The sequence below is a fragment of the Pempheris klunzingeri genome, chromosome 11, assembly GCF_042242105.1.
Source record: "Pempheris klunzingeri isolate RE-2024b chromosome 11, fPemKlu1.hap1, whole genome shotgun sequence".
NCBI lineage: Eukaryota > Metazoa > Chordata > Actinopteri > Acropomatiformes > Pempheridae > Pempheris > Pempheris klunzingeri.
The window spans coordinates 10,748,862-10,774,021 of NC_092022.1; the positions used below are offsets into that span (position 1 = coordinate 10,748,862).

At 42.7% G+C, this 25,160-nt stretch overlaps 1 protein-coding gene across 1 annotated transcript; it reads right to left on the bottom strand.

The window, feature by feature from the left end:
- Positions 1 to 7,173: 7,173 nt before the first annotated feature.
- Positions 7,174 to 19,803, bottom strand: slc6a17 (solute carrier family 6 member 17). The gene is made up of 11 exons (XM_070839243.1): positions 19,503 to 19,803; positions 15,895 to 16,052; positions 13,609 to 13,735; positions 12,314 to 12,495; positions 11,460 to 11,570; positions 10,178 to 10,419; positions 9,881 to 10,073; positions 8,870 to 9,062; positions 8,616 to 8,775; positions 7,693 to 7,855; positions 7,174 to 7,536 (listed from the first exon to the last, which is right to left on the bottom strand). The coding sequence occupies exons 1-11, from the start codon at positions 19,801 to 19,803 to the stop codon at positions 7,174 to 7,176; spliced, it is 2,193 nt and encodes a 730-aa protein (XP_070695344.1).
- Between the last annotated feature and the right edge of the window lie 5,357 nt (positions 19,804 to 25,160).

Genomic DNA, 25,160 nt, shown 5'->3' on the forward strand with positions numbered 1-25,160 from the left:
CGCTGAAAATACTGCAAAAGCTCAGCGTTTGCAGTGAGACTAGCTGGTCAAACAGTAATGAGCTGTCGTGGCTATCAGGTCAGTCGTCTGTGCAGGCCTCACAGAGGACCATCTGGCCTCTGCTGTGGGAGCTGACAGCAGCTGAAAGAGCCATGTGAGAATATGACTGATGGATCTCTGCCCATGCATTCCCAAGCTGCCAGGAAAATGCCGCTCAGAGTGTGAAAAATGTCCACCGACACAGTCTTTTCTTGGATCAGGTGGCGGGGCAGTGGGAAAATGGGAAGCGGTCTCTTGGCTGCGTGTGCTGTTTTAAGATAAACATCTGTAAGGGGACCTGCAGGTGGGATTCCCATTAATGCGTGTGCATATACACTCTGTGTGTGTATTATCAGGTCACCTCACCCACATTTGTGTATCCCATGTCTTACACTGTGGTGGGAAATGATTTGTTTACAGGATACAGAATAGTGAGATGTTCTTCAAAGTGCACCGGACAGCCGAGAGGAAGTGTGACGCAGCTTGGGAGAGAAATAGCTTGACATTTACGCACACAATCTGTGTGGCCAAGACCAACACAGCAGGAGCAGCATCAGTCCCTATTTTATTGGAACTCTGAGCACATGCAGTCCAATATCAATTAATGTGACATCACTCTGTAGCCTCCAAGATGGCCCGTGGGAGTGGAGCAACAGTTTTATTAAGTCCACAACTCAGCAGAAGTGAAGCTACAATCGGACTAGAATACTCCTCTCGAGCTTTTTCAAGCTCAGGTACATGAGAACAACAGGAGCTGCATGTTATGAAACAGCAACAAGGATATTTTCACACCACGGTGACCACTGATGCTCTGCAAATGTGTCTCTTGTGTGACTGTAATGTAAATCTGTACCATCTGACTGCAGCCACATGTGAGCAGCTGTAAAGAGCCAGCAGGTGATGGACCTCGCAGCTCAAAAGGCAGATGATGTGCCTCTGTGCCGCAGACTTATTATGGACTGTCTAAGTCCATAGTAAGTCTGCGTTGTATGTTTATGAACATGTGCAGGCTTCTCTCTGGCAGACGGCCTAATTTATGTCAGTGGTGTGATATTAGACCTGGCTGAGCCTGGATTTGTGCTGCACAGCTCTGCACACGCTGCAGTCTAGCTCTTGGTGGTTTGGTAGGCTAAACTGCACATGGTGCAAACCAATGTGGGCTACCAGACCAAATTGCTGCGTCCATTTCCGACCAACTGTCTGTCTCAGCGAGACATGAAATGAGCAATGAAGTCGATCTAGTTGTGGGAAGATGTTAAAGAGAAGCCGCATGAGTGAAGTACTCCAGAGTCAAGAGGAGCCTCGGGGGCTGAAAGTGCACTCAACAAAATTTCTTCTTTAGTCACTGAATGCCAATAGAGCAACCGAGCATCGCTACAGAGTGGGCCAATAAACAAATAAGAACTACATCATCTCATGACTGTACTAACTGTAACTGTACTGTTACTAATTCCTGTGCAGATCTGGTTTTTACATTCAGCACGAGATGATAAAGTCACTGTTGTCAGTCCTGTCATCTTGTAATTTAATCTAAATGAGCTCTGTTAGGCTGTAGCTTGATGACAGAGTTTCAGCATTTTCTAAAGAAGAATTTACTCATAATGTAGAGGAGGATTTTTACTTGATCTAAAACCATGACATTTTTAATTTCATAACATTCTGACAAAATAAGAATTGATACGTGTTTTACTGCTAATCCTTTTACACTGTAATACGAGTACAAATGAATGCGGAACTTGTAATAGTGTTTTAAATTGTGGTATTGTTCATTTCTTGTAAGTAAAAATGCAATTCTCCCCTCACTGTTTATCACAAGCAACAACACTTTACACACAAATGCTTCAAAAAATGTGTCACAGACATCATTCTTCCTCTTTCCCACTGTCACAAATTAAGGGATTTTGTCCCTCTACAACACATTTTGGGACAATTACAAATGTTGGACGCACTACAACAAATTATATGATTATATCAAATAGCATTTGTTATATTTATTATTGTTTTGTCTAGTTGTGCCTCAGTGTGTGTGTGTGTGTGTGTGTGTGTGTTTATGGGTGGAGCTGCCAGTTCCCCTCCAGAAGATCACTCACCTGCAAACCATTAAGCTGCACACTTGACACTCATCCAATCAACCTACTCACACAGTATTTAACCCCAGTCCGGCACACCACTCATCGCAAGTATGTCAGTTGTCCTTCAGTGGTATAGATGCTACGGCCAAAGCCTCGTTTCCTTGTGTTTCTTTGTTATCATCCAGAGATACTTACTTTACTCTCCTGTGCTCCAGGTCTCCCGTCTCCACCAGCCACACACACCTCTCCCTGGGTCATTGTCTTCTGTTCCCTCTGCTCGCTGTCAGGACTCCCAGATCTCCAGCCTCAACCTTTCTCCCACTGCTAGAATCCTCCTCGTCAGCCATACCCACTCTCTCTCTCACAATAAGACCATGTTTACAACTCTCCTCCGTCTGCATTTCAGTCCAGCCTCAGAACTGAATGTAATATTAATCCACATTATAATTTAGTCAAAATTCAATATCCCATCTATGAAGATTATGTGTTCAGAAAGATTAAATTACCTCCTGTCTCTGCCTCGTCCCGTTGCCACATCAAACAGCATCACAATGTTAGGATCCCGCTCGTTCTTTGTCCTTCACACATGCAAAAATGCAGTTTAAGTGTAAAGTTCCTGTGACTGAAATCTATTGATCACAAACTTAATGTATTAGTAGAGTCATATCAGTTTAAACAAACTTTGTCCTGAAAAAACACAATTTTGCATTTAAACTTTCAATTAAATCAGAATAAATGAGCTACACTCCATGGTCAGTTTAATAAAAGTGGTTACTTTAATTTCCAGTTCGCTCCACTGTGTTTATACAGTTCATCGCTCTCTTCAACCAAAAACAAACTTAAGTTCATAGTTATAGTCAAACATTTGCTTTTGATTGTGTTGCCAGTTTTGTGCTGGAAGTCACTTGCAGTTCCAGTGAGAAACACAGAGAAGAGATCGTTTACATTAGTGGTCCCAGTTCACGGTAACAACGGGATTTAATCTACTGGATTAGATCAGCAGCACACAACACTGAGAGAGGAGAAAGAAAACACACATTTAAACACCAAAAACCTACATATACTTTTACTTTACACACACATCCATACACACACACACACACACTCACACACACTCACACGCAGTCAGTCGCTCAGCTGTTTTGATGGAGAACAACCACACACTAACACCAGAAACCAACAGACACCAAAGTAACATTACCTACAGTACAAAAATCAAAAAATATCTCAAAATATACAATTATTATTTACAGCTCAAGTATACACTCTGTCACTCTTACTATAGATACTCAGTGTGAATTTATCAGAATGTACATCAATATGTACAGATTAAATACATTGTCTTACATACTATAAATATAACTATGGGTTTGGTCACATGGAGACTATCTGCACAGTTAAATAAATACACTATTACTCTACTTTTGTTGAGTTAATCTCAGTAATTTAGCTGAATTACTCTCTAGAAGTTGCTTTGCAGTACATAACACAACACAGCCGACACATGGACAAGACAAAGAGACCCTGGAGTTGGAGTCTTTGTTTTCAACCATCAATATCAAATATCGCTCCTAACTGCCAGTGACTTATGAATGAAAAGACAAAGTGTTTTTAAATGTTGGAGAGGCAACACCTGCTGTGTCTGGAGTGGAGACGTGAGTGCTCCTTGGCCAAACTGTGCATCATGTATTGAAGCTGATTTCATTTAGATTGTGCTCTCTGTGTGCAGGATGCTCCACATTAACGTTAGCGCAGGCTTGTCACCTTTGACATTTCTCATGTATTAATTGTGCAGATCAGTCTGTAGCTACAGTGCAGGTGTGGGTTAGCTTCTTGTGAAGATGGCAGTGCATTTTTCAGTGACCCCTTGGAGGATGCAGGAATCAGACCAAGTGCTTTTAACTCTTTGAACGGTGAAATTCATTGCTCACTAAGACATTAAACTTGTTTGTGCTCGCTTTCCTGTGCTTCTCTAAATGTGCTTTAACTCCAAGCCAAAGCAGCAGGTGAGTACAGGTGAGTGCCTTCACCTGAGGTTATGTGCCATTTGTGTCAGAGGCCAATCAGCTGAAAATATATGTTTTCTTATACATGTTGTCCAAGTAGTTCTGCACGTTTTGGAGTGCTAAATTTGAGCATTTAAGACATTAAAAGCATTTGTAACATCTTAACACATTAAAGATGGAGAGAAACCACTTTCCCTGTGATTCAGTGATTCACATATTCATAGCACTCTTTTACTACCTATCGCTCCCTGTAATGCAGACCTTCTTTACTTTAACCTTCTTATTATTAGCATTATTACAAAATAGTTGACAATGGGATGCTAAAGAACATTCAAATCAATGAAAGACAAGGCAAAATAGATGATATGATGGAGTATTGTTGTAGATCAGTAGCGAATGATATCAGTCATCAGTTCATTATATACGACACAGTATATCACAGTACTGTAGGCACTACTAAGTAGTAGGTACTGTATCTTGAAACCTGAGCAGAGCCATGTTAGAGGCCACATGACCACACTTGACAGCAGAACAGGGAGGACCTCACAGTCCCAGCCAATGGCAAGGAAGCATCGATCAACACTGACATAACAGGGCAAATCTCAACACATCAACATGCTTTTAATGTCCTAAGATGTCACATTATAGCTTGTTCAAATGCCCAAATTTAGAGTGTAAAGGCATAAAGATTTAGTGCAGTAACACACAAGGAACCAGATGCCTTCCACGGACATTCAGACCTCTATCTCTCTATATATAATATAAATATTGCTAACCAATACATATTCTGTGACAGCATTCTTGCGATTAGTGTTTCATTAATCATGATCTTGTGATTAATGCAAATGTTACTCTACAAACCATTTATCATATTTGTGCTGAACAAACAACTCCAGGATCTCTACTTAATTAAAGTGCTTAAGTGAATGAGACAAGACATTGGTCCAAACTCTGCACAAACGCACCACATAACCGAGAAAACAAAATGACGAAAGCATAAGGCAAACAGACGACGGAGATGCTGTTCAGGCACCAAACAATGTGACTGACTGTGCTTCACACTACATCTGTTCAGTCTCAAGTATTGGTGTTGTCTCAGGGAGGGGCCATGGGATGGAGAGAGCCTGTTATTGGCTCCTCCATTGACCAGCAGAGACACCCAGTGGTGCAATCTGTGTAGTACCACTTATTCCAGACAATTATATTACAGTACATTTTCCACATTATACCCCTAAACATACATCGTAATATAAGATTATACATTAAAAGTAAAAAAGAAGGGTTTCATTTTCACACCTCAGTTCACAAAAAGACACTAAAGTGTAGATTGCAGTGCTTATGAAATGATGTCCATAGTGGTCACAATTTGAGGAATGTACAACAATAAAACCCAAACGTCATCCTCTCAGGGATGAAGTGTGATAAACCTACATGGCAGTGAACCTCTTTCTCATTGCACCACATTAGCGATATATTCTCGTAGGACAGTAAAAGGTCTCATCTCTGTATTGCTGAACAAACAGCCGTGCAGGTGGAGCAGACAAAGCAAGGCGTCTGCTCTCCTCTTTCTCCTCCACATCACAAGAGGACCTGTATCTATGGTGCGTTGCCACGGCTTCCCCTGGGTAACGCAGCTCTATTTTTAAAGAGGCAGGGTCACCGGGAGCTCTCATTCAGCAGCAGACAACACACTGATGCACGCACAGTTGTACATGCGTGTACACATAGACAAAACTCAGATTCCGTCTCGGCTTGCCACCCTAACACACAGACAGACAAGCGTGAAGCTCATAAAACACAAGCCTGCTCTGCTTATCTCTGCTCGTGCTCTGCCACCTTCTAAGGCATTGATTAAAATGGAAACGCTTGATTGAAATGACTGATTAAAAAGCTTTTTGTTTTGGAAAGCATTGCCTAGGCCAGCTGTGACTGGAGCAGCGCAGAGACGACGTGTGCAGTGCTGTTGGCAACGGCTCCACAGCCTTGTATGTCAAGGAGGAAGGTTGTTTAAAAGAAAAGTGCTACTCTGTGTTAAGGCTCAGAGATGTTCTAATGATAACGGCCGTCTGTGCTTCGGTGTTCACGGAGAAGAAATGAAGAGGCAAAATGTTTCCCCTCGTTTTGCACTACTGCGGTGTATAAACACAATTTACGGGGACATCTCAGACGATTGCACAACACGTATGTACAGTATTCTACATTAGTGGGGAAAATGGGGATAGAAGGAGATCCACAGTTTTATGAGGACCCAACTTTGATTGGTTATTATTGCTGATGCATGATAGGCACAATAAACCTAAAGATGTAATGTGCTTGTAACACTGTTTACACTATCAGAATCACTTACTACATACTGTTATGGATGCATTTTTAATCCTTTTGTTTTCTAGATGATGAAATGTTCTCATTCAGTTGGTGATCCAAATCAGGACAAGATGGTCTATTTTTCTAAGTCTCCTTCCATCCTATCCCCATAAATAACAATCCTCTACAACTTAACCACAATAAAACAACGATCTCCAACATCTAGGAACGTCTGCCTGTCTCAAAAATAACCTTCTTCAAACTGAGGAACACATGGGATTACAGTTCTGAACAATGTAAAGCATTTTGCCGTTACACACACCTTAACCTCGGCCAGAGCTTATTACCAAACAAAGCCTGTGTCTGAGCCCTCAGTGGACCTTTCTAAGCCTCATCCTGTCTCTGCCCCTCTGTCTCTGCCCCTGTATTACATTGACAAGTGGAAAAGGTCGTCCTATCTGATGGGACTCACATTCCCATGATCCCATCTCTACAGCTGGGATTGACAGGCAATTAGCAGCACGGATCCTACGACATGGGATGAGGGAAGAATCACAGGCAAGGAGCAATGGAGCAGAAAAGGGGGGATAGAGAGGTTCAGCTCTGGGGGTTAAGGTGTGATGAACGCTGCAACAACCAGCAGTGGATTTTCTCTCCCCGTTTGACTTCCTCTGTTCCTCTCTTTCTTACTTTCTCTCTTTCCAAGCAGGGCCAGGGCTTTAGTGGATGGGAGGATCTATGAGCTCAGTGGATCATAGCTCAGACTCGGGCGAACCGATGTTCTGGTAGCCCGTCTTGGTGCTGGTGCCATAGTTGGTGTTGGTCATCTCCTGGGTGCCGCCGGGGCCCAGGTAAGCGCGGTGGGCGGGCATCGGGGAAGGAGCCTCGCTGGGGTTCTTGCTGAGGATGAAGCGCTGCTCATCCTGCTCTTCGAGGTTGGAGATGTCCTTCATCATGCCTTTACGGTAGGAGACGGACAGCTTGTTGGAACCATCTGAGATCAGGTTGAAGTGGCGGACGAGGAAGACGATGGGTAAAGGCAGCATGGCCACCACAATGAGGGCGTAGGCCATGGCTAAAGCCCAGGGAGGGTAGCTTTGGAAACTCTCTGCACCCTGGCAAAGAAAGAGTGCAGAAGGAAGGCGATGAACACAATGACAGTAAGGTGGGGGGTGTAATTTATGGTGTAAACATACAAGTCTGGCATTGCCTTCACTTTTCTTTCCAGCTGTCTGTATTTCACACATTAATAAGAAAAAGCGAACACTGACCTCAGCCTCCACCCAGGCGTTATATCCTGCAGGACTGATGGCCATCTCAATGACAGTGGCGACAATGAGCACCACCAGCACAGCTGGCGACACGTACCTCCACATGTAGAAATAGAAGGAGTACGGCCTGAAACCGAGCATGTCCTCCAGGTCCTGCATGAACCTGCGAGGAAGTGAAAGAAAGAAAGAAGTGAAATTCTATTTAAGTGTCCTAGTTGGCCAACATGCAAAATACCAGAGTTTTGGAACTGGGACACAAGCTCTATTGTTTGCTGTTTTCTGTGTTGTTTGTCTGAAATTACTTCCTTGTTCACTCACTCACTACTTCCTACATAATAGACACTCAGCAGTGAGTAGTATATTGAGATTTTTGGACTTTTATGAATCATCATCATTTTGGATCATCACTCACAGTGTCATTTTTACATCTATAAAATGTAATACAAGCACTGTGCTGGTCATAAAGTATAAAGTACAAATTAAAATCACAACTGCTGATCAAAGTGACTGGATCACCAACGTTATCACAATTCATCCTGTGGGAAACAAAAATGTCTGAATGATATTTCACTCCAGCTCACTCGTCTACTAGTTTTTGAGACATTTCACTTAAAACCACAAGTCATCCTCTGGGAACCATTAATGTCTTTACATAATGTCATAGCAATCCATCCACTGTAGAGATAACGCAGTCTGGACCACAGTGGTGGACTGACTGACGCCACTTGTGTGGGTGAAATTATTTCTGTTTTTGGTGAACTTTCCCTTTGGAACTAGGGAGAGGATAAGTACATGGCTATTTTTAAAACAAATTGCACAAATTGACAAGTGGCTGCAAACGTCTGCCGGCACCAAACCTGAAAATTGCCTGAAAATTATATATTTTCAAATATGGCTTCAGTCTCCATATCCAGTTGAATTACCTCTTAGTGCCATAGATCCAGGCTACAGAGATGTTCTCCAGGATCACCACCACAGTGAGAGGCAAACCAGCGGAGTAGTCGTCAAACATGGTGACAAAGTAGTTCCCTGAACGCTGCACAAACAGCAAGCCTAAGAAGAAGGCTACGACACAGCACGCCACTGAGAGGGACAATAAGACAGATCCAGTGAGAATCACAAATACCAAATATTTTGAGATTTTCACTTGATAACCAGAATTAAGACGCATACTCACCACACAGGATCTCTTTGCGTATCTTGAAAGCATCCAGTATGGGTGTGGTGATGCCGGTCATGGTGCCGATCATGCTTCCCAGACCCAAGTTGATCAGCATGAAGAAGAACATGACAGACCAGAAGGGACTGGCAGGGAAATGCGTCATGGCCTCTGTGAAGGCGATGAAGGCCAGGCCAGTGCCCTGAACCGACTGGAGGCCACAGAGAAGAAAGTGCATCCATGTAAGGTGAGTGGGTTAATACTGTAGAGAGAAGATCTCTGAAAAACATTAACAACACTGAGGGCTGAAGAGAAATGGGAAAGTTTTGTTTTTATTTCATGATGTGATTAAGAACAAACATAAATTGGAGATGAAGATTGGGGAATGGAGAAGACCCAAAACTGGGATTATTTGAGGCGAGGTTGGAGCTGGGGAAAAGCGGCATAAATTACGGCCACAAGACAAAATCTCGCAATATCACTTCTAAGTCTAAGATTAGTTTGAAAAACATCCATTGATGACTGACTGACCCTGGATACTATAGGTGGGCTACAGGGAATGATTTAAAACATGACGACAAACACTGCGTTTGGAAAAGGGAGAATATCGATCTTTGTAGTTCAAAGTTTTGTAGTTTCTGCCATACTCAAAACATAGTCAAATATTGTAATGCTTCCCAGAGTCCAAAGTGATTGTTGCTTGTTTTTTTCTGACACTTCAATACTGAAGCACATTTAATTTATTATCATACATAACAAGTCTAAAATTTCACAAACTTGAACTTTTTTGCCATTTATGCTTGAAAAATGAAAAAACGATTTCTATCAAATCGATTAATTGCAGCTCTAGAGGAAACACTTCTTAGCATTATGATATTTTCTCTGCTCATTTTTTGTTTATTAAGACAACTTGTCATGTAACATTACTTGATCATAAACTACCTCTTGATAGCTAAACACATTTATATAAATTCAGAAATACCAAACGATAACAGTCTCATTTCAGCTCATGCCCTCTCCCCCTCTGACCTTGTTGAGTTCATCCTCCAGCACGCAGGCGTCCAGGCCTAGCTGGCCGAAGCTGTCCTCCTTCACCGTCTTAATGACGCCATACATCTCTGCGTAATCCTGGGCGGTCAGGTGGGAGAAGTTGATGTGGGGAGGGATGAGCTCTCTGCTCAGCACACCTGTGTTTAAGAAGCCCAAGATCTTCTCTGCATTGCTGTGCTCGAAAAATTGGAGATGTGGAGAGAAATATGTTAGTGAGTGAAGGCTATGGTAAAAACAGAGCGAGTGGGAAGGGAGCGTTTGTTATGAAATACTCACTCGACAACGCATTTCTCATTCATGACGTTCGCCTTGAACCCCAGGACAGCAAACACCACCAAAGTGGCCAGGATGGAGGTAACAAAGTTGATGACTGAGACCAGAGCTGCATCAAAGTGGCAGTTGTTATCTCGTTTGTTGTAGCTTGAAAAAGCGATGACGCCTCCAAAGCCCAGACCGAGAGCAAAGAAGACCTGCGTGGCTGCTTCTCTCCACACCTGCGGCTCCAACATCTTTTCCAACTAGAGAGAAGAAATGGAAACAATGTCAAAGATTAGGTTATATTTATTTATCATTTGTCCTCTTAAAAACTGCTTGAACATTGATGTGCTTCATAACAATATTTCATATATATTCTATATATATATGTGATGACACCATGTTTTGTACTGTATCTTATACTGTGCGCTACCCCCCTGTAATTCAGCACATTTGGTATTTATGGAAACATTGCAATTGGGAATATAATTTAAAAAAAACACTCACTGGTTTTACAATAATTAAGACATGTTTGTAATAACGGACCTAAATTTGAGTCTGTGGGAACTGAGAATGGAAAAAAGGAATATTCAGTAGAAAGTGCAACTTCTACAAACAATATATTATATAATATATATGGTCTTATCTGTAATTGAAGCTACGTTTTTACTTTTAATAATTCATAATGCAGAGAAATCCATGTGTACTTCTGTTGCAATGATCTGAGGCCAAAGGTGAATCTCAGTGTTGGAGCCGTCTCTCTCTGTTGTTTAGCACTCTTTTGATATTTGAGACTACAAAATAATTCACATTCCATGATCATATAACACAGATAACAAATTAATAGCAGTTTTCCCAGTAGATTATAGTGCTGTACAGTGTCTATTTTTATACGTAATTATACGTATTCACCACTAGAGGGAGACTTAAACCCAACACATGACATGTTGAGGACATAATGACATTTTTGCTTGAGTGGATCTGAATGGCCTTGGTGGTAAGGCAGCTAAACCCATCAACCACTCATGGCTGAACAGTGTGCATACACAAAGTGTCACATATGTTAAATATCTATCTAGCTAATAGTCTGTGAATGAAAGATCAGGACCAAGACAGCTGCAAGCTTTAGACTACATGTAACCCTCCTCCATGTTTACTTTTTCGGAAAACCACAGCGATCTACTAAATATTGTATTATTTGTATTGGGATAATTTCGCCCATTCCCGCTGAGGCGACCCTTTTTTTTTTTTTTTTTTAGAGTTGCTGCTTTTTTGGTCAAAATCACCCTTGTTTTCCTCTCACCTTTGGGGTGAACATGTGAGCGATACCATCCACTGCTCCCCTCAGCATCAAACCTCGCACCAGGAAGCAGAAAAGCACCACATAAGGGAAGAGAGAGCTGAAGTACATCACCTTAAAGAGAGAGAGAGAGAGAGAGAACGTACATTACACAGTGTTGCCATGGACACGCTTTTCTGAGGCCTCACACATAGAGGAGGATGAACTGCAACCGTACACACCCGCAGACATTCACACACAATGAATCAACTCCAAAACTGCTTTGTGTTTGCTTGGCACTGAATCTGTGAAATCTTACCAAATGTGGAGAGGACTTCTTGAGTCAAAAATCCCTCCTACAGCATTTAGTGGATTCATTGCAGTGTTGACTATCATAATTGGATTACTGCGTTTAGTGTTTAAAAAACCATGTCAGACCATGGCGATCAGTGCATTTTCCTATTGAAAATGTGGGCTGCATGTTGTGCTGCGGTACATGACTCACTCCCTGGATTGAGATTACAGGATGTTGTTGCAGTTGTTGGAACTGAGCATTTTCCATCTGCATCCTGAACCATTTTGTGCTTGGTTTGGTTTTACCTTATTAATGTTGCATGTGTCTCTCTTCCATAATATAGATGAGATCCAAAAATAGACTAATGCTGATGACAGGCTTTAGCATCTTACCTTTGACTGAAAAGCATTAACAAAGTGAATAAAACACTCACTGATATGGATGAGTCATTGATTGAAAATAGAATATCAAAGCTCTAGTCAATACTTTTTTATTGTGTTCATCTTTATACAGAGTCTATAGTGTGATAATCTCCATAGTTTGCAGGGTCGGTACCTGCTGTGAAGCCATGGAGACACCGTACCTTCCCAGAGGACTGGATGCCCTTGATGACAGCCAGGCAGACCAGGATCCAGGCCACCAGCAGGGATAAAGTCATCCTCCAGTTCAGGCCGCCGGTGTCGTCGATGCTGCTGGTGATGTTGAGAGTCTGGCGGTACCAGAAGTAAGTGGTGGCCGAGCTCTTCTCACACTCTGGCTCCACAACTACAACAGCAACGAGGGAAAGACAGACAAATGGCCTCAACAGAGCTGCCACAGAGGAGTCTGCATGTATACAAAATCAATGATTATTTGGTTTTAGGGGTGTCAGATACATGCATTTAAGAATTTATATAACTGAAACATCTATCAAGTGTATGTTTTGATTGTACAAACTTAACAGGTACCCGCTGGAGTTTTTCTGTCGACAGTGTTTACATTCAGTGGTGTGTACATTTACTTCCTAATAGAACATTTGCAAAGCCCATTTTTTGAACACGTGTTTACATTTGTGTTTGCTAGCTTGTGGTTTTCTCTGCCTTTGCAGAAACGTGTATCATGTCACCTAGGTGAATGTGCATATGTGTCTTTGCATCTCTCTGTAGCTTTACTAGTCAAGAACTCCACAGGATATCTTCAGTCAGCAAAGTAACACGCACCTGTAATTAACAGATACGTGTAGTGGAGTAGAAAGTACAAAATAGAGCAAAAAACACAAAGTACAACTAGCTCCTAATTGTACTTAAATAAATTATATGAGCTTCCCACCTCTGCACATAGCTTAACCAAATCCTATTGGACGCTCCACAGAATCCCCGCTGCATTCATAATCGTACGCAGAGTCGACATCCTGCTCTCGAATGCTAATGAAAGCTGATGCCCTTTACTCTGCCAGAACCTGCATGTGCCTCCTCTACAGGCTGCCAGCTGCCAGCCATTCGAGGCACTGACAATGTCGGCAGGGTCATACCATCTGACAGGCCTCGCCAACAGAGCTGCCCTGTAAGATGAGGTGCAGGGCCGTCTCGGCCAAAGGGACAACACTTTCCTGTTAGCCTGCAGAGACATTGCTGCTTGACTGCAGAGCCACAGAGAGGCAAGCTGTTTCAATGCAAAGACACGCTCTGCAGCTTTAAGCGCCGCCCTGCGTAGCACTGGGCTGCCTGTGTGTGTCTGCATCTGCTGAGATACTTGCTGAATATGAAATTGTCGGACTCTGCAGCATTAATTTTTCTTTTAGGAGGTGTCGCAAGCTTGTATGGGATTTGTCTTTTGCTGCACATCTCTACTGTAGTTTCAGCTTTTTGTGCAGTGCAGTTCATTGTGATTTACACTCACTGGCTTGCGTTCCGTTTCTCTGGATGGGGCATTCAGCCCAAGGCAGTGGAAACTGGAAAGACTGGAAGAAATAGAAGATGCTCCAGCCGATGATCACATTGTAATAGAGGCCCACAAAACCGCAAACCTAAAGGGAAATGAGAGAAAACAGCAATGCTTATCACAGTCTAGCTAAACAAGTATACAAGCACAAACAGCACAGGGGACAAACAGCGTGCAGCTTGTTGAGGTGAACACTTTTCTTGAGTCAGGACACAGCCACTGAACACACAGCTTAAGTCAGAGCATATATGAATTATTGAGCTGTTTGCTCTCAGCAGCCAAGGCTGGGGTCCTCTATGAGAAGGTATTTATAGCTGCTGAATCTCCCCCCTGCCACACCCGGGCCGCCACATGCCTCACTGCCCCAGGCCAGGCCTCTGCATCCCCTCTTTTTCACTAGATTGATGAAATCACTATCAGGAGAAGTGACAAAAGAGAAAGACTGATGCAGGAGATCAAAGCCCGACCAACTCAGCTGCCGACTGACTATGTTTTAGGCTGATGACGCTGATGGGATGGGGACATGATGGGTCACTACTCCTGCACATGATGGGGACACATTATGACAGTGATTGGCGCTGATCTTTTCATGCCGCCTGCTGTAAAACATGAAGAGGAAGTAATACGAGCAGGCAGAGGGAGTCCAGTAGAGCGTGCGCTGCAGCACGTTTGTTGTCTCAGCACATAACGCGTCTAACTTTGAGTCGAGGAGTGAGAGTGAGAAAATTATCATAGATACAACACCAATCAAACAGCAAGGCGTCTATTCAAAGGCTGTACTATGTTAGTGTGTGGCAATTTATAAAAGCCATTATGAATTGTCACCAATAGGTTTATTAATGATTAACCAATCATTTATCAATGCATGAATAAAAAGACCTGAATATGTAATGTTCTTTTTACTAACACTAATAATAAGACAAATAGTCATTAATCATTAATAAATCAACCCAGAAGGTAGGCACTCCAACGGTTTAATGAGACAGGTTCCTTTATGGATACATTTTTTAAAAAAAAGGTGAATGGAGAGAGCGGCTGTGGTCAACTTGAATTTATGTCACTTGCAGTAGATTTTAATGGGAAGTTTTTTAAGGGGGGAAAAGTATCAGTATCAGTCAGCAAAATCCTCTTCACCGCTGGACATTTTCCATTGTGAAAACCCAGTGGATTATATTTCAATTGGCATGATTTCATTCTGAACATGTAAATCACATTACAACCATTTTACCGCCACCATTTTAGCAGCTCTTCACAAATACTCAATTGCTACAAACTTTGGCATTCATGCTTCCTTGAGGACGAATTGCAATGACTTTGATGACCCTTTAGCAAAATCATCGGGTCGATTTTATCAATTTCTTTGGTTTATGAGCAAAATTGAATGAAACTACCATTAACCTCAGCTGTACTTTGTGTTCCATGCTGACAAACAAATGTTAAGATACTTATACTCTAAAACGTGGCCTAAGTACTTACGGAGTTTTGGCTGTCGACAAGGAACTGCAGCCAGGGACAACCTATGTCAGGCGCCCCTTGCGCCAGAAGTAAAAGCCTCATTCATTTAACCCATAGACATAGTTATGTGACTCGCAATTGGAGCTCTTCAGCGGCTTAGTTAAAACCGTCGCAGTAAACAATCAGTCCAAAATATTATGATAAAATATCTGATTTTTTGACGAAAAGTAGATGGTACAATCTTATGTACATCACATTTTAAAGTTAATTGACAACTGGTTAATCCGCTAACAACAGGTGGAAGCTAAAGATTAAGAAAACTGGTTTTATAATCTGCATTTTAAATTACTTTTAATTTTGGTGTCAACTTTGGCTAAATTCAGCAACAATGCAACTGTTACAACAAAATGGTTTGAATTAGCTACTGCTCTGACTCTTGCCTTTGGCTGGACTCTTCCTCAGAGCAAAAGCAGCCAAGGCTTATGGGTATTGTAGTATTTAGAGCTGCCAAAATGACAGATGACACATGATTTCTCGGAAAGAGTTGAAATAATTGAAAGTGGCGGTCCTATCTTAAACCTGTATGATTGTTACCTTAACTGGATGGGTCCTGTGTTTCTATGTTAATCAGTATTGTGGACTGTTGAAAGAAAAAATTGAAATGGGAATACAGAATAAAGTAAAACTTCTCCTGAACCAGTGGCCCCTCACACTTCACAGCTCTATTATACCATATTGTATATATGGCATGATGAGTTAATTGGTTAATGAGCTCATGTTGGCACTTACCATCAGACTGGAAACGCCGATGCCTCCCAGCTGTGGGTAGACGTAGTTCCACACCCCGATGCTGCCACGCCTGATCCTCTGTCCCACTGCCAGCTCCAGGAAGAACAAGGGGATGCCGATGAGGAGGAGAAGAATAAGGTAGGGCACCAGGTATGCACCTGAGACAGAAGAGGAACAGAGGAAAGAGGCACATTACTGCAGAGAGAACAGCTACTTTGGTTATCTGAATGGTTCTGTGCTCCATGTTTGAGGAATAAAAGCTCATTGTAAAACAGCAGAAGGGACATTGTTCAATTCTCTTTGCCAGGTTCTATTTTTGGAGCCTTTATCATGCACTACTCTATTTTCACTCCCTTCTCTTCCTCTTTTCCCTCTCACACATTCTTTCTTCCTCTTCATCATCAGTTTCCATTCACTACTTCAGTAAATAATAAATAAATTCAGTAAATCATCTTTTTTTTGCAGAGGGGACAATGAAGAGAGAGCAGCGGGCACTCATAGACAAGTCGTGTCCAGTCCTGCTTACGTCAAGACATGAAGGGGCACCATGGTGACAAAACCATCCACAGCCAGAGGGGACGGGCTGATGCTGATGGACAGCTGGAAGCAGCAGCCGGCTTCCAAACTCAAAACAAATGACTGTGACGTTTGACTCCATCAAAAACACTGATCATGTTGTGAGTGGCTATTAGAGGTAGCAGCAGACAAAGGAAACAGACAGGGACACAGTGTCATGTTACACAGTGATCTCATTATCTAGACCATTAGGAGTGACGACTGTGCTGCTGCTACTTACTTTTACGGATCTTTGATGTCTATTCTGAGCACAGAACAAAGGGAGACATGTTAGTGAGTAAACTGTCCAGGTAGCTCCCTACCTTACTGTTTTCCATTGCAGATATTGCACTTCAGGGACACTAATGGAGAATCTATACATGAATTACCCCACACTAGCATCAGGATGGAGGAGTTGGTTGATCAGCTCATTAAGCCACTTCTGTGTAACTCAGTACATGGTTTAAATTAAATTTCCTTCAGTTATTCATGCTGAATTCATGTCTTCTTCACCTTTCCTGAGCACATTCAGCCTCCTCAGAGGGTAAACCTTTTCCTCTTGTGCCTCCTAAAACTTCACAGCTTCATAAAGAACATTAAAGCTGCAGGAAGCTGCTGATGGTTGTAGTTGCTCCATTATTTTTGCTGAAAACAGGCTTAGTGGTATTTCCGTGTGCTGCGGGGAAGAAAAAAGTTAACACACTGTCTGCAAGTTCCACCATGAAACACAAACAAGATAATACAAATTCATTATTTGAATTATTTATTGGTGAGACAGGATCACTTAGAGTAATTTGTCTTTGGCTGCGACTGCCTCACTGAAGCAGGCTCGGCTGAAGAGTCGGTAAGCCTGTCGTGTTATTTTGTGTTCTGTCTCCATAAATTTTACTATGCTGGGGACTATTGTGATTGATTTCAGTTTTTTTTATGATAAGCCTGTGGATTATATAAATGTTGACTAGAAACGGTGAGAGACAAAAAGAAAAAGAGGAAGTAACAGAAAAGGATGGACAAGAGACAGAGACAGCTTGTTCTCATCCGTGGGAGAAGCCCAGACAAGACAATGCAACACCTCCCACTGAATCAAAATGTAGTGAGGGACACACACACACACACACAATTCAGCTTTGATATATCAAGCATTTCAAATACCCTCTTTATACACACCTCCCACACAAGGTAGAACCAACAATATCTGAAAGCCCAGGAAATCGGTATTTACTCTTCCACTTCCTCCATCTTAGTCATCACCACCCTCTCACCTCACGATAAATACCAGTAAATCATAATACCAAAGAGATAAGGTAGAGAAACCCGCAAGGAAAGCAAATAAAGCACAAATCTCGCAGCATTATACTAGACCCTTCAATGTTCCCTCATCTTGCTGAAGAGAAATGATCTCATCCGGTAGCTGCTGACGGCACAAGTTCACAGACTCTGAGAAATGTTGATGACATTGCCTCTCTGACTTGCACAATTAGTTGGCTAATTGGTTGACAGGATGCAATTTATCAAGGAAGAAGAAGTTGCAGCCGTCAGCAGGCAGACTGAGCGAATGGTGAAAAAGGTGCAGCACAGGCCATACATATTTATATATATAATGGAAACTGGTAGATACTGAAATCAAAATGAAACAATTGGTCAGTGTATGCAAAATTACTCATAATAGTTACATTCATTAGAATGTTATCTCCATTAAAGTACATCAGCAAGAAATCTACAAACATGTTAAAATAATAACTTTTATTACAATCTACTTGGAATCACTAATTTGAGTGATAGAACTTTGTAAAAAGGTTGCAGGATATAATCATAAATTTATAATCACGGTACAATTCCACCAATATTTGATATATAATATAATTCCTTAGAGGAATAGTTTGACATTTTAGAAAATAAGCTCATTAACATTCTTGCTGAGAGTTAGATGAGAAGATTGATGCCACTTTCTCCTCTGTAGAGCGATGACACGTCTGTCTGGAACTACCACAAGTAGCCAGTTAGCTTATCTTAAAGCAAAGGCCGGGAACAGGAGAGAACAACTAGCCTGGTTCTGTCTAAAGGTGACAGAATCCACCCAACAGCTCCCCCTACGCCTACAAATGAAAACCAAAGCATTAACACGACAATCTCCTCATTTATCTCTTTTCATTTCTGTCTCATTTCCTCAAAAATCAAACTCTTCCTTTGCTGAAGACTGTGAGAGTTTTTCTTCATCACATCCTGGATTGTTTTAGAAAAGCCATTTTGCAGCATGTTAGGATTTGCCTTTTCACTACACTTACTCGTCTGCTTAAATAACAGATGTTTAATGGTTCAGAATAATGTTGGAAATCTGTCTGTATGGTGCTGAGATGTTGTGGCTGATTGGAGGTGGTTGAAACTGTCACCACACTTGTTTGTCCTTGGGTGAAATGTTCACATGCTGGGAAGAGAACTGTGTGTTTGTCTGTGTGTATAGACAGAAAATACAGAACAGTACTTATTGTTATTATCTAGGAGAGGAAATGAGAGCTGAATTAGTTGTAGTCACATAAGTATTTCTTTCTGTAATGCGACGCAAATGAACCTTTCATGAGACAGAGCGATATGGCATTAAATTTCACACCAATCACAGAGACCAGTAAGCACTCTGAATCAAATCATGTCTCAACAAATGAATGCCAGGCACAGACCAGTATCCTAAGCAAGTCCGTAGACAGGAAAATGCAAATCCAATGCTCTAACAAAAGGATAAAATCCAAATCGTTACATGCTATTAAGTTAACTACTCCCATCTGGCTGCTTATTTTATTGAGGATTTTACAGAACTAATAAAACAAAATTCACATTAACAGCATTGACTCAGCACAACATTTCTCGTTGTTAACAATTATCCAGCACCCTGAAGGGAAACATGTTCCCCATGGGTGGCCCAATTAAGAACTGACTTCTAAACCCAGGAAGTGTTACTACGCTTTGCACATTGAGCTGCACAACATTTCAGGCTTCTGTGACTCAGACACTGATTTAATAAATGCATCAAAATCATGCAGAGGCATCCATCCACCTACCTCCACCGTTCTTCTGGCACAGGTAGGGGAACCTCCAGACGTTACCCAGGCCGACAGAGAAGCCCACCTGGGCCAGGATGTACTCCAGCTTGTTGTTCCAGGCCGGTCGGCCGTCCTCGGCATCCGGATCAGGGGAGGGTAGCAGGGCCTTTACTGGAGCAGTAGAGCCAGGACTCAGACCCATACTCATCTGGCTGCTCTTATAGTCCATGGGGTGCTCCAGGGACAGCAGGTCAGCCACCGACTCAGTGACCGGCTCATTGCTGTGCTCCCGCTGGGTCACCTTGGTGTTCTTTGGCATGGCCGCAACACAGGAGCTCCTTCAGACTGAGGGGGGTGGAGGCAAAGAGGAGAGCCTGAGGTGACAGACTGGAGGGAGATCAGGAGGAAGCAGGGAAAGTGCCAGGGAAGAAGAACGTTGGGCTCTTTTCTTAAATCTGTGAATAGAAAGGGTTGGAGACAGACAGAAAACGTGAGTGCTTGGGAATAAGTAAAGTACTTTTTCACCTAGAAAATAATCTTATTAATAGATAATGAAAATCATTATTAGTTGCACTGATTTTCTTGTTTGCTGCTAAGTACATAGAGTATTTTAAAATGGGAGTGAAACTGCAGCACTTCATAGCCATAAGTGAGGAATTTCAGTAATCCACTTAATTGTGGTGAATGAGACAAATATTGAATTACAATCCCGCTCACAGCAGAGCCCATTATACTAAAGTTGAGTCATGTGAATAGCATGATCAGCAGTGAGCAGTCTGTCTGTGTGACTGCTGGTCTCTGGAGAATGCAGTGCAATAAAACTAAAGCCTCTAAGCACAGATTTCATCAGTTATTAGTGTCTGTGTTTTTTAGTCATCATACAGCCTCAACATCTTGTCTGCAAGTTGTTTTAAGATTTCGAGGGCTGAGATGAAGTCTAACAGTCCAGTCCCCCCCCCCTAACTTTAGGAAGAAAATCTCACTAAACACGTTATCTGGCACGTGTTACCGGTTCAGAGGTCCTTTGCAAAAATCCACTAATAATCCTACAATCCTGTGTGTGGGGCCTCCTTCGAAGGAAACTCATGAAGTTAACAACCGGCATAAGAGCAACTGTGTCAAAAAATTATAGGTCTGATTCTTCTGCATAAATGAGGATTTTACAGTTTTAGTTGTTTTAGCAGAGGCGGTAAGCCACCCAAATCCTGACACATCTGGGCTTGTGACCTCTTAGTTAGTAGATAACAGGCTAAACAAGAGACACACTGATTAAAAGAGTTCTGCTCTGATTTAGAGCTCTGATTTTACTCCTATAACTGTCAGACACACGATGGACAGTTAAAAAAGCATCAAAATCAACGCATGAGAACCAGAGACATCATCTTTTTTATTATCCTTATTCTTCTTCATTGTCAAAACCTGGCGCCTACATTACCCACGATGCAACGCGACCATCGGGTGATATGGGCGTGTTATGCTAGTAGCTGCTAAGGTAGCCTCGGGCAGAGCTCACTTCTTTCTAACTCCAAATCCCCATATTTTTGTCATTTTTAAAATGTCAAACCGGCACTGACTCAAGTGACATCACTTGAGGCTGTTTATCGGCCTTTCACCCAGCTTCCCAGCCACAACAGGCTTCATACACCTTTAGTCACACATGCAGTAGTAATCCCCGAGACACATGAGCCATGTGTAAAATCGATGGATTTGTTAGTGGAGGTGGTCTTTATTTCGTGGTGTTTCATGGTATTTCAGGTGTCCCTGCAAACAACAGAGGTTTGAATTAAAATGGAAACATGTAGCTGCAAGCGTGAAACACTCAAAATGACAAGACCTTGACCCTCAAAGACCCTCTAAGAAAATTATACGAAAACATTACGAGACAGTTAACATTTGCTGTACGTTAGCTAATTAACTAAAGGTCAGCTTAACAATGAATGATGCAGACTACTTTAGTTAAATGCCAAAAATAGGAGCAGAAAACACCAGGAACCAGACTTTGAAGACAGATTTCAGGTTTAGCTGTGCGGGATGGATGAGATCTGGCTTTTCACTCTGGCAGTTCAAGGGCAGAGACAAGGGGCCCGAGGTGACTGATTTGGAGAAAAGGCCTCTAATCAGAAAACAGATGCAGCCGACTGAAATCAGAGCCGGTTTTTAATTCACTCTGACTTCTCAAAAACGGTTGCCAGTCAGCCGGACTCTAAGCCCACCCAGAGGCCGCACCAGCAGCACGCACATCACATTCCTCAACAGTGGCAATAAGCCCCTGCAGTCACGACAAGCAGCAGCTCCGAGGCCAAGAGCTCCACACAGATCCCAGAGCAGCAGTGACCTTTCCCACAGCAGTCTACAACTACACAATACTGAGTCACCAATGAACACTCTGCCAATGAGGTGTGAAGCAATGACAAGCATGTTTGCAAACAACAAAGATTTTCTGGCCGAGCTGCAGAGTTTGTGGGATTTTAAGATTTGTAGAGTGGAGCTCTGAAAGACTGCTTTTATCCCTGCCGTTTTTATGAATGGAAATATTAGCTGATAAAACTCTCCGGATTGCTACTTCTGAGTTAGGACGGTGGCGGCGGCCTGTTAAACACAAATGGCCGATGGGATTCTCACTCTGGCCTTCTAATCATGTGCAGCGAAAGTTTTCGATGTTGATGCAGAAATTCACCAGCAACTTTCTGAGTTTCACAGTATGTACTGACACAGATGGCACATTACAGAGACAGCAGGACTTCACACACAGTGCAAGACGCTGTCACAGATTATGACTCAGTAATCAAAGTGTTTTTTTCCATGATATTCTGAAAAAATGCACTGAAGAGAGCAAAACGCATGACATTAGGAGTGTTGAGGAACCCAGAGAACATCAATGCAAAGGAAAAGTTGCTGAAATTACATAGCTTTTTGAAAGAAATAGGAGTGGTGCTGAAAGACCGCTGTGACCAACATGTGCAAAAGCCTCCTGGGATACAGATGAGTGATTCTGGAGCTTTATGTTCCTAATTCTCCACAAACAGTGTGGTGCTGATGATGTAACAGCACAGGTTCTCCGTTTCTACAAAGACATGCTCCACTTTTATGTAGTCTGGTTGCTAAGCAATGGCTCTTGCAGCTAAAACTGAAATCTCATCCCCTGCAGCATCAGTGGTCGCCTATCTCTCCTCCCAGCATCTCAAGCGGTCAGACACGATATCCCCCCGAGGCTGCAAATAAGATGGAGCTGCTGTGGCAGGACTGAGGGGGGCGACAGATTGTCGCAAAGCTGGAGGTGATGGTCTGATGTGGGATCTAACGTTATTGCAGTGTCAATCAAGCAGCCATCACAGACTCATTAAGGCATTTCTGCATAGAAAATGGTGCCATTGTTAAATAATGCTTGAACAGATGCCACCCAGTCATGATGAATTGCGTGAAGGACGCGGTGATTCTGACAGGTACAAAACAACACCTGCATGGCCGTGTCCAGGTATCCATCAGCCCCGCTACACACAGCTTGAGGGCTGACTCTCTGCGTGGATGTAACCTCTGATGCCATGTCAAGGTCAAATGAATCTCCTATTAATAGCAATGCGGAGATGCAAACACAGCAGTACGAGTCAGCAGGTGATGAGCAGCTCTGCAGAAATTCTCATATTCGATTAAATATGGACACTCGTGGCGCGGCAGCGTCAAACACGGAGGATTAATGAGCGACGCTCACCGTCAATGTTGCGGCGAAATCACCATTTGTCAAGTGATGAGATGAAAGCTGACGGTCGTCTTTATCAAGTCATTTCCAGGGAGAGAGAGGAGGAGGAGGAGGAGGAGGAGGGGGTTACTACCGCTGGTTGTTAGAGCGGTTTTTTCGCCAGAGAGAAAAAAACACAAACACTCTGATCTAAACTGGTCAAATTATGAAAAATGGGCACAATATCCTTACCTTATGTAGTGCGCAGGATGGGTTTAACATCCGACAGTATGAATCCAAAGTGAGCGTGCCGTCTCTTCATTCAGGCGCTGTCTCCGTGTGCACCATCTCTACGTGCAAAGAGATGCGAAATCACACAGCTCGCAGTCACACAGGGCGCATGGTGCGTAAAGTCTGACGCAGGAGCTCAACGCTTGCCACAAGTTTGGTTACTATAATTACACGAACTTGTGCAGGTTGCGGCTTATTCCAGCTGCTCGTCTCGCTACAGCGCTCTCACGATGTTCTGCAACTGGGCTAAACAGCAGTTCACACCTCTGGGTTTCCACGTGGTTACTGCTGTACTGTGGGATAAATCTGCTCCCCATAGGATGAAGACATTACTATGACAAGTCACGACGAAGTCTGACGCAGGTTTGACTCACCCGCTCGTGCGCACGTCAGCAGTCGATCCAAAAAAACCCATCTGCAGTGTTCACAGGACGATAATGAGAGCATCTCAATAAGGTGGCCCGCAATCAGGTACATCAAACAAGTATACATGCTTGCATCACTGTTTGGATTGGTCACAATGCTTTCCCAGCAGCCTCAACGGAACTGAATGGCAATTAGGATTGTGATTAAAATGTTCATTATCTGCAGAAGTGGTGTCAGAAATTAAATCAGTTCCCCAAAAGGCTTTAAATTGTTGGAAGCTACCAGGACATAATTTACCTTCATTACAGAGGCACTGCTTGGTGTTAATACCTAATAGACATGTAAGAATGTGTTGTTGTGCCCACAGTGATGTAGGCTAAAATAGGTGTGAAAAGACAGAGCTTCCTAATAGACGCTTCTCAAGTGTAGATAATTTGTGGCACAGTCATTTTTCTCTCTGACACCAGCAATTTATTCTGCCCTTGGCTCTGTCTGCCACGGCTCCGCACTCCATATTTCTTCTCTTGGCTCAATGGGTGGCTTTTTATTTCCACAAAACAGACAACAGAGAAGTTGCACGACCTTTTTTTTGTGTGGCTATTTTATTTTAAGTAATTCTTTGCCAAAATAGCAACAACGATGTGGATCATTATTCAGACCGCTCAAATATACACAGCTTTGGCAACTCAGTTTACCCTTTGATTTAATGTGTCATGGAGTTGTGAACATAATCCTTTTGGGACACTGTGGATGGACAGTGCAGGTGCAGCCTGGACAGAGGTGTTAAACAGACGAACTCGCAGCAACATCGTCCCTCCATCACCAGAACAAGCTTAGAGAGTGAAAATGAGGCTGCCAGAAGGTGTGAGTCAAGCAAGGGCACAGATACTGTTTGAGGGATTAGAGTATTTAGAGATGAAATGTGCTACTAGTGAGTCAAATGTTGAAGGATAGCTGCAGGAGTGACAGTTTGCTTTCCCACTGCTTGCTTCTTGACTATCACCATAGTGTGGAAGATTGAAGTTTGAGTTTCACAGTGTGTCAGTGTCAGATTTTCGCCAAGGTGGTGTTTGGTGATTGCTCTTGTACATCATGTTCCGCTCTGTGACTATTAACCTTTTAAAGAAATAAACACAGAGGACATCCTACGGTAAATCTCCGCTTCCATCACGAGAAAACCCCCCAAAACACACACTCCCTCTTCACACACACATGCACACGAGTAGTACTGCATCAACTAACAACATGCATGCACAGTATGCTTCCTGTCTCCTTCAATACACTCATGTGACTCACTTTCCAAGGGCTGACTGCTGGGATCAGTTGCCATGGCAACCACCGAT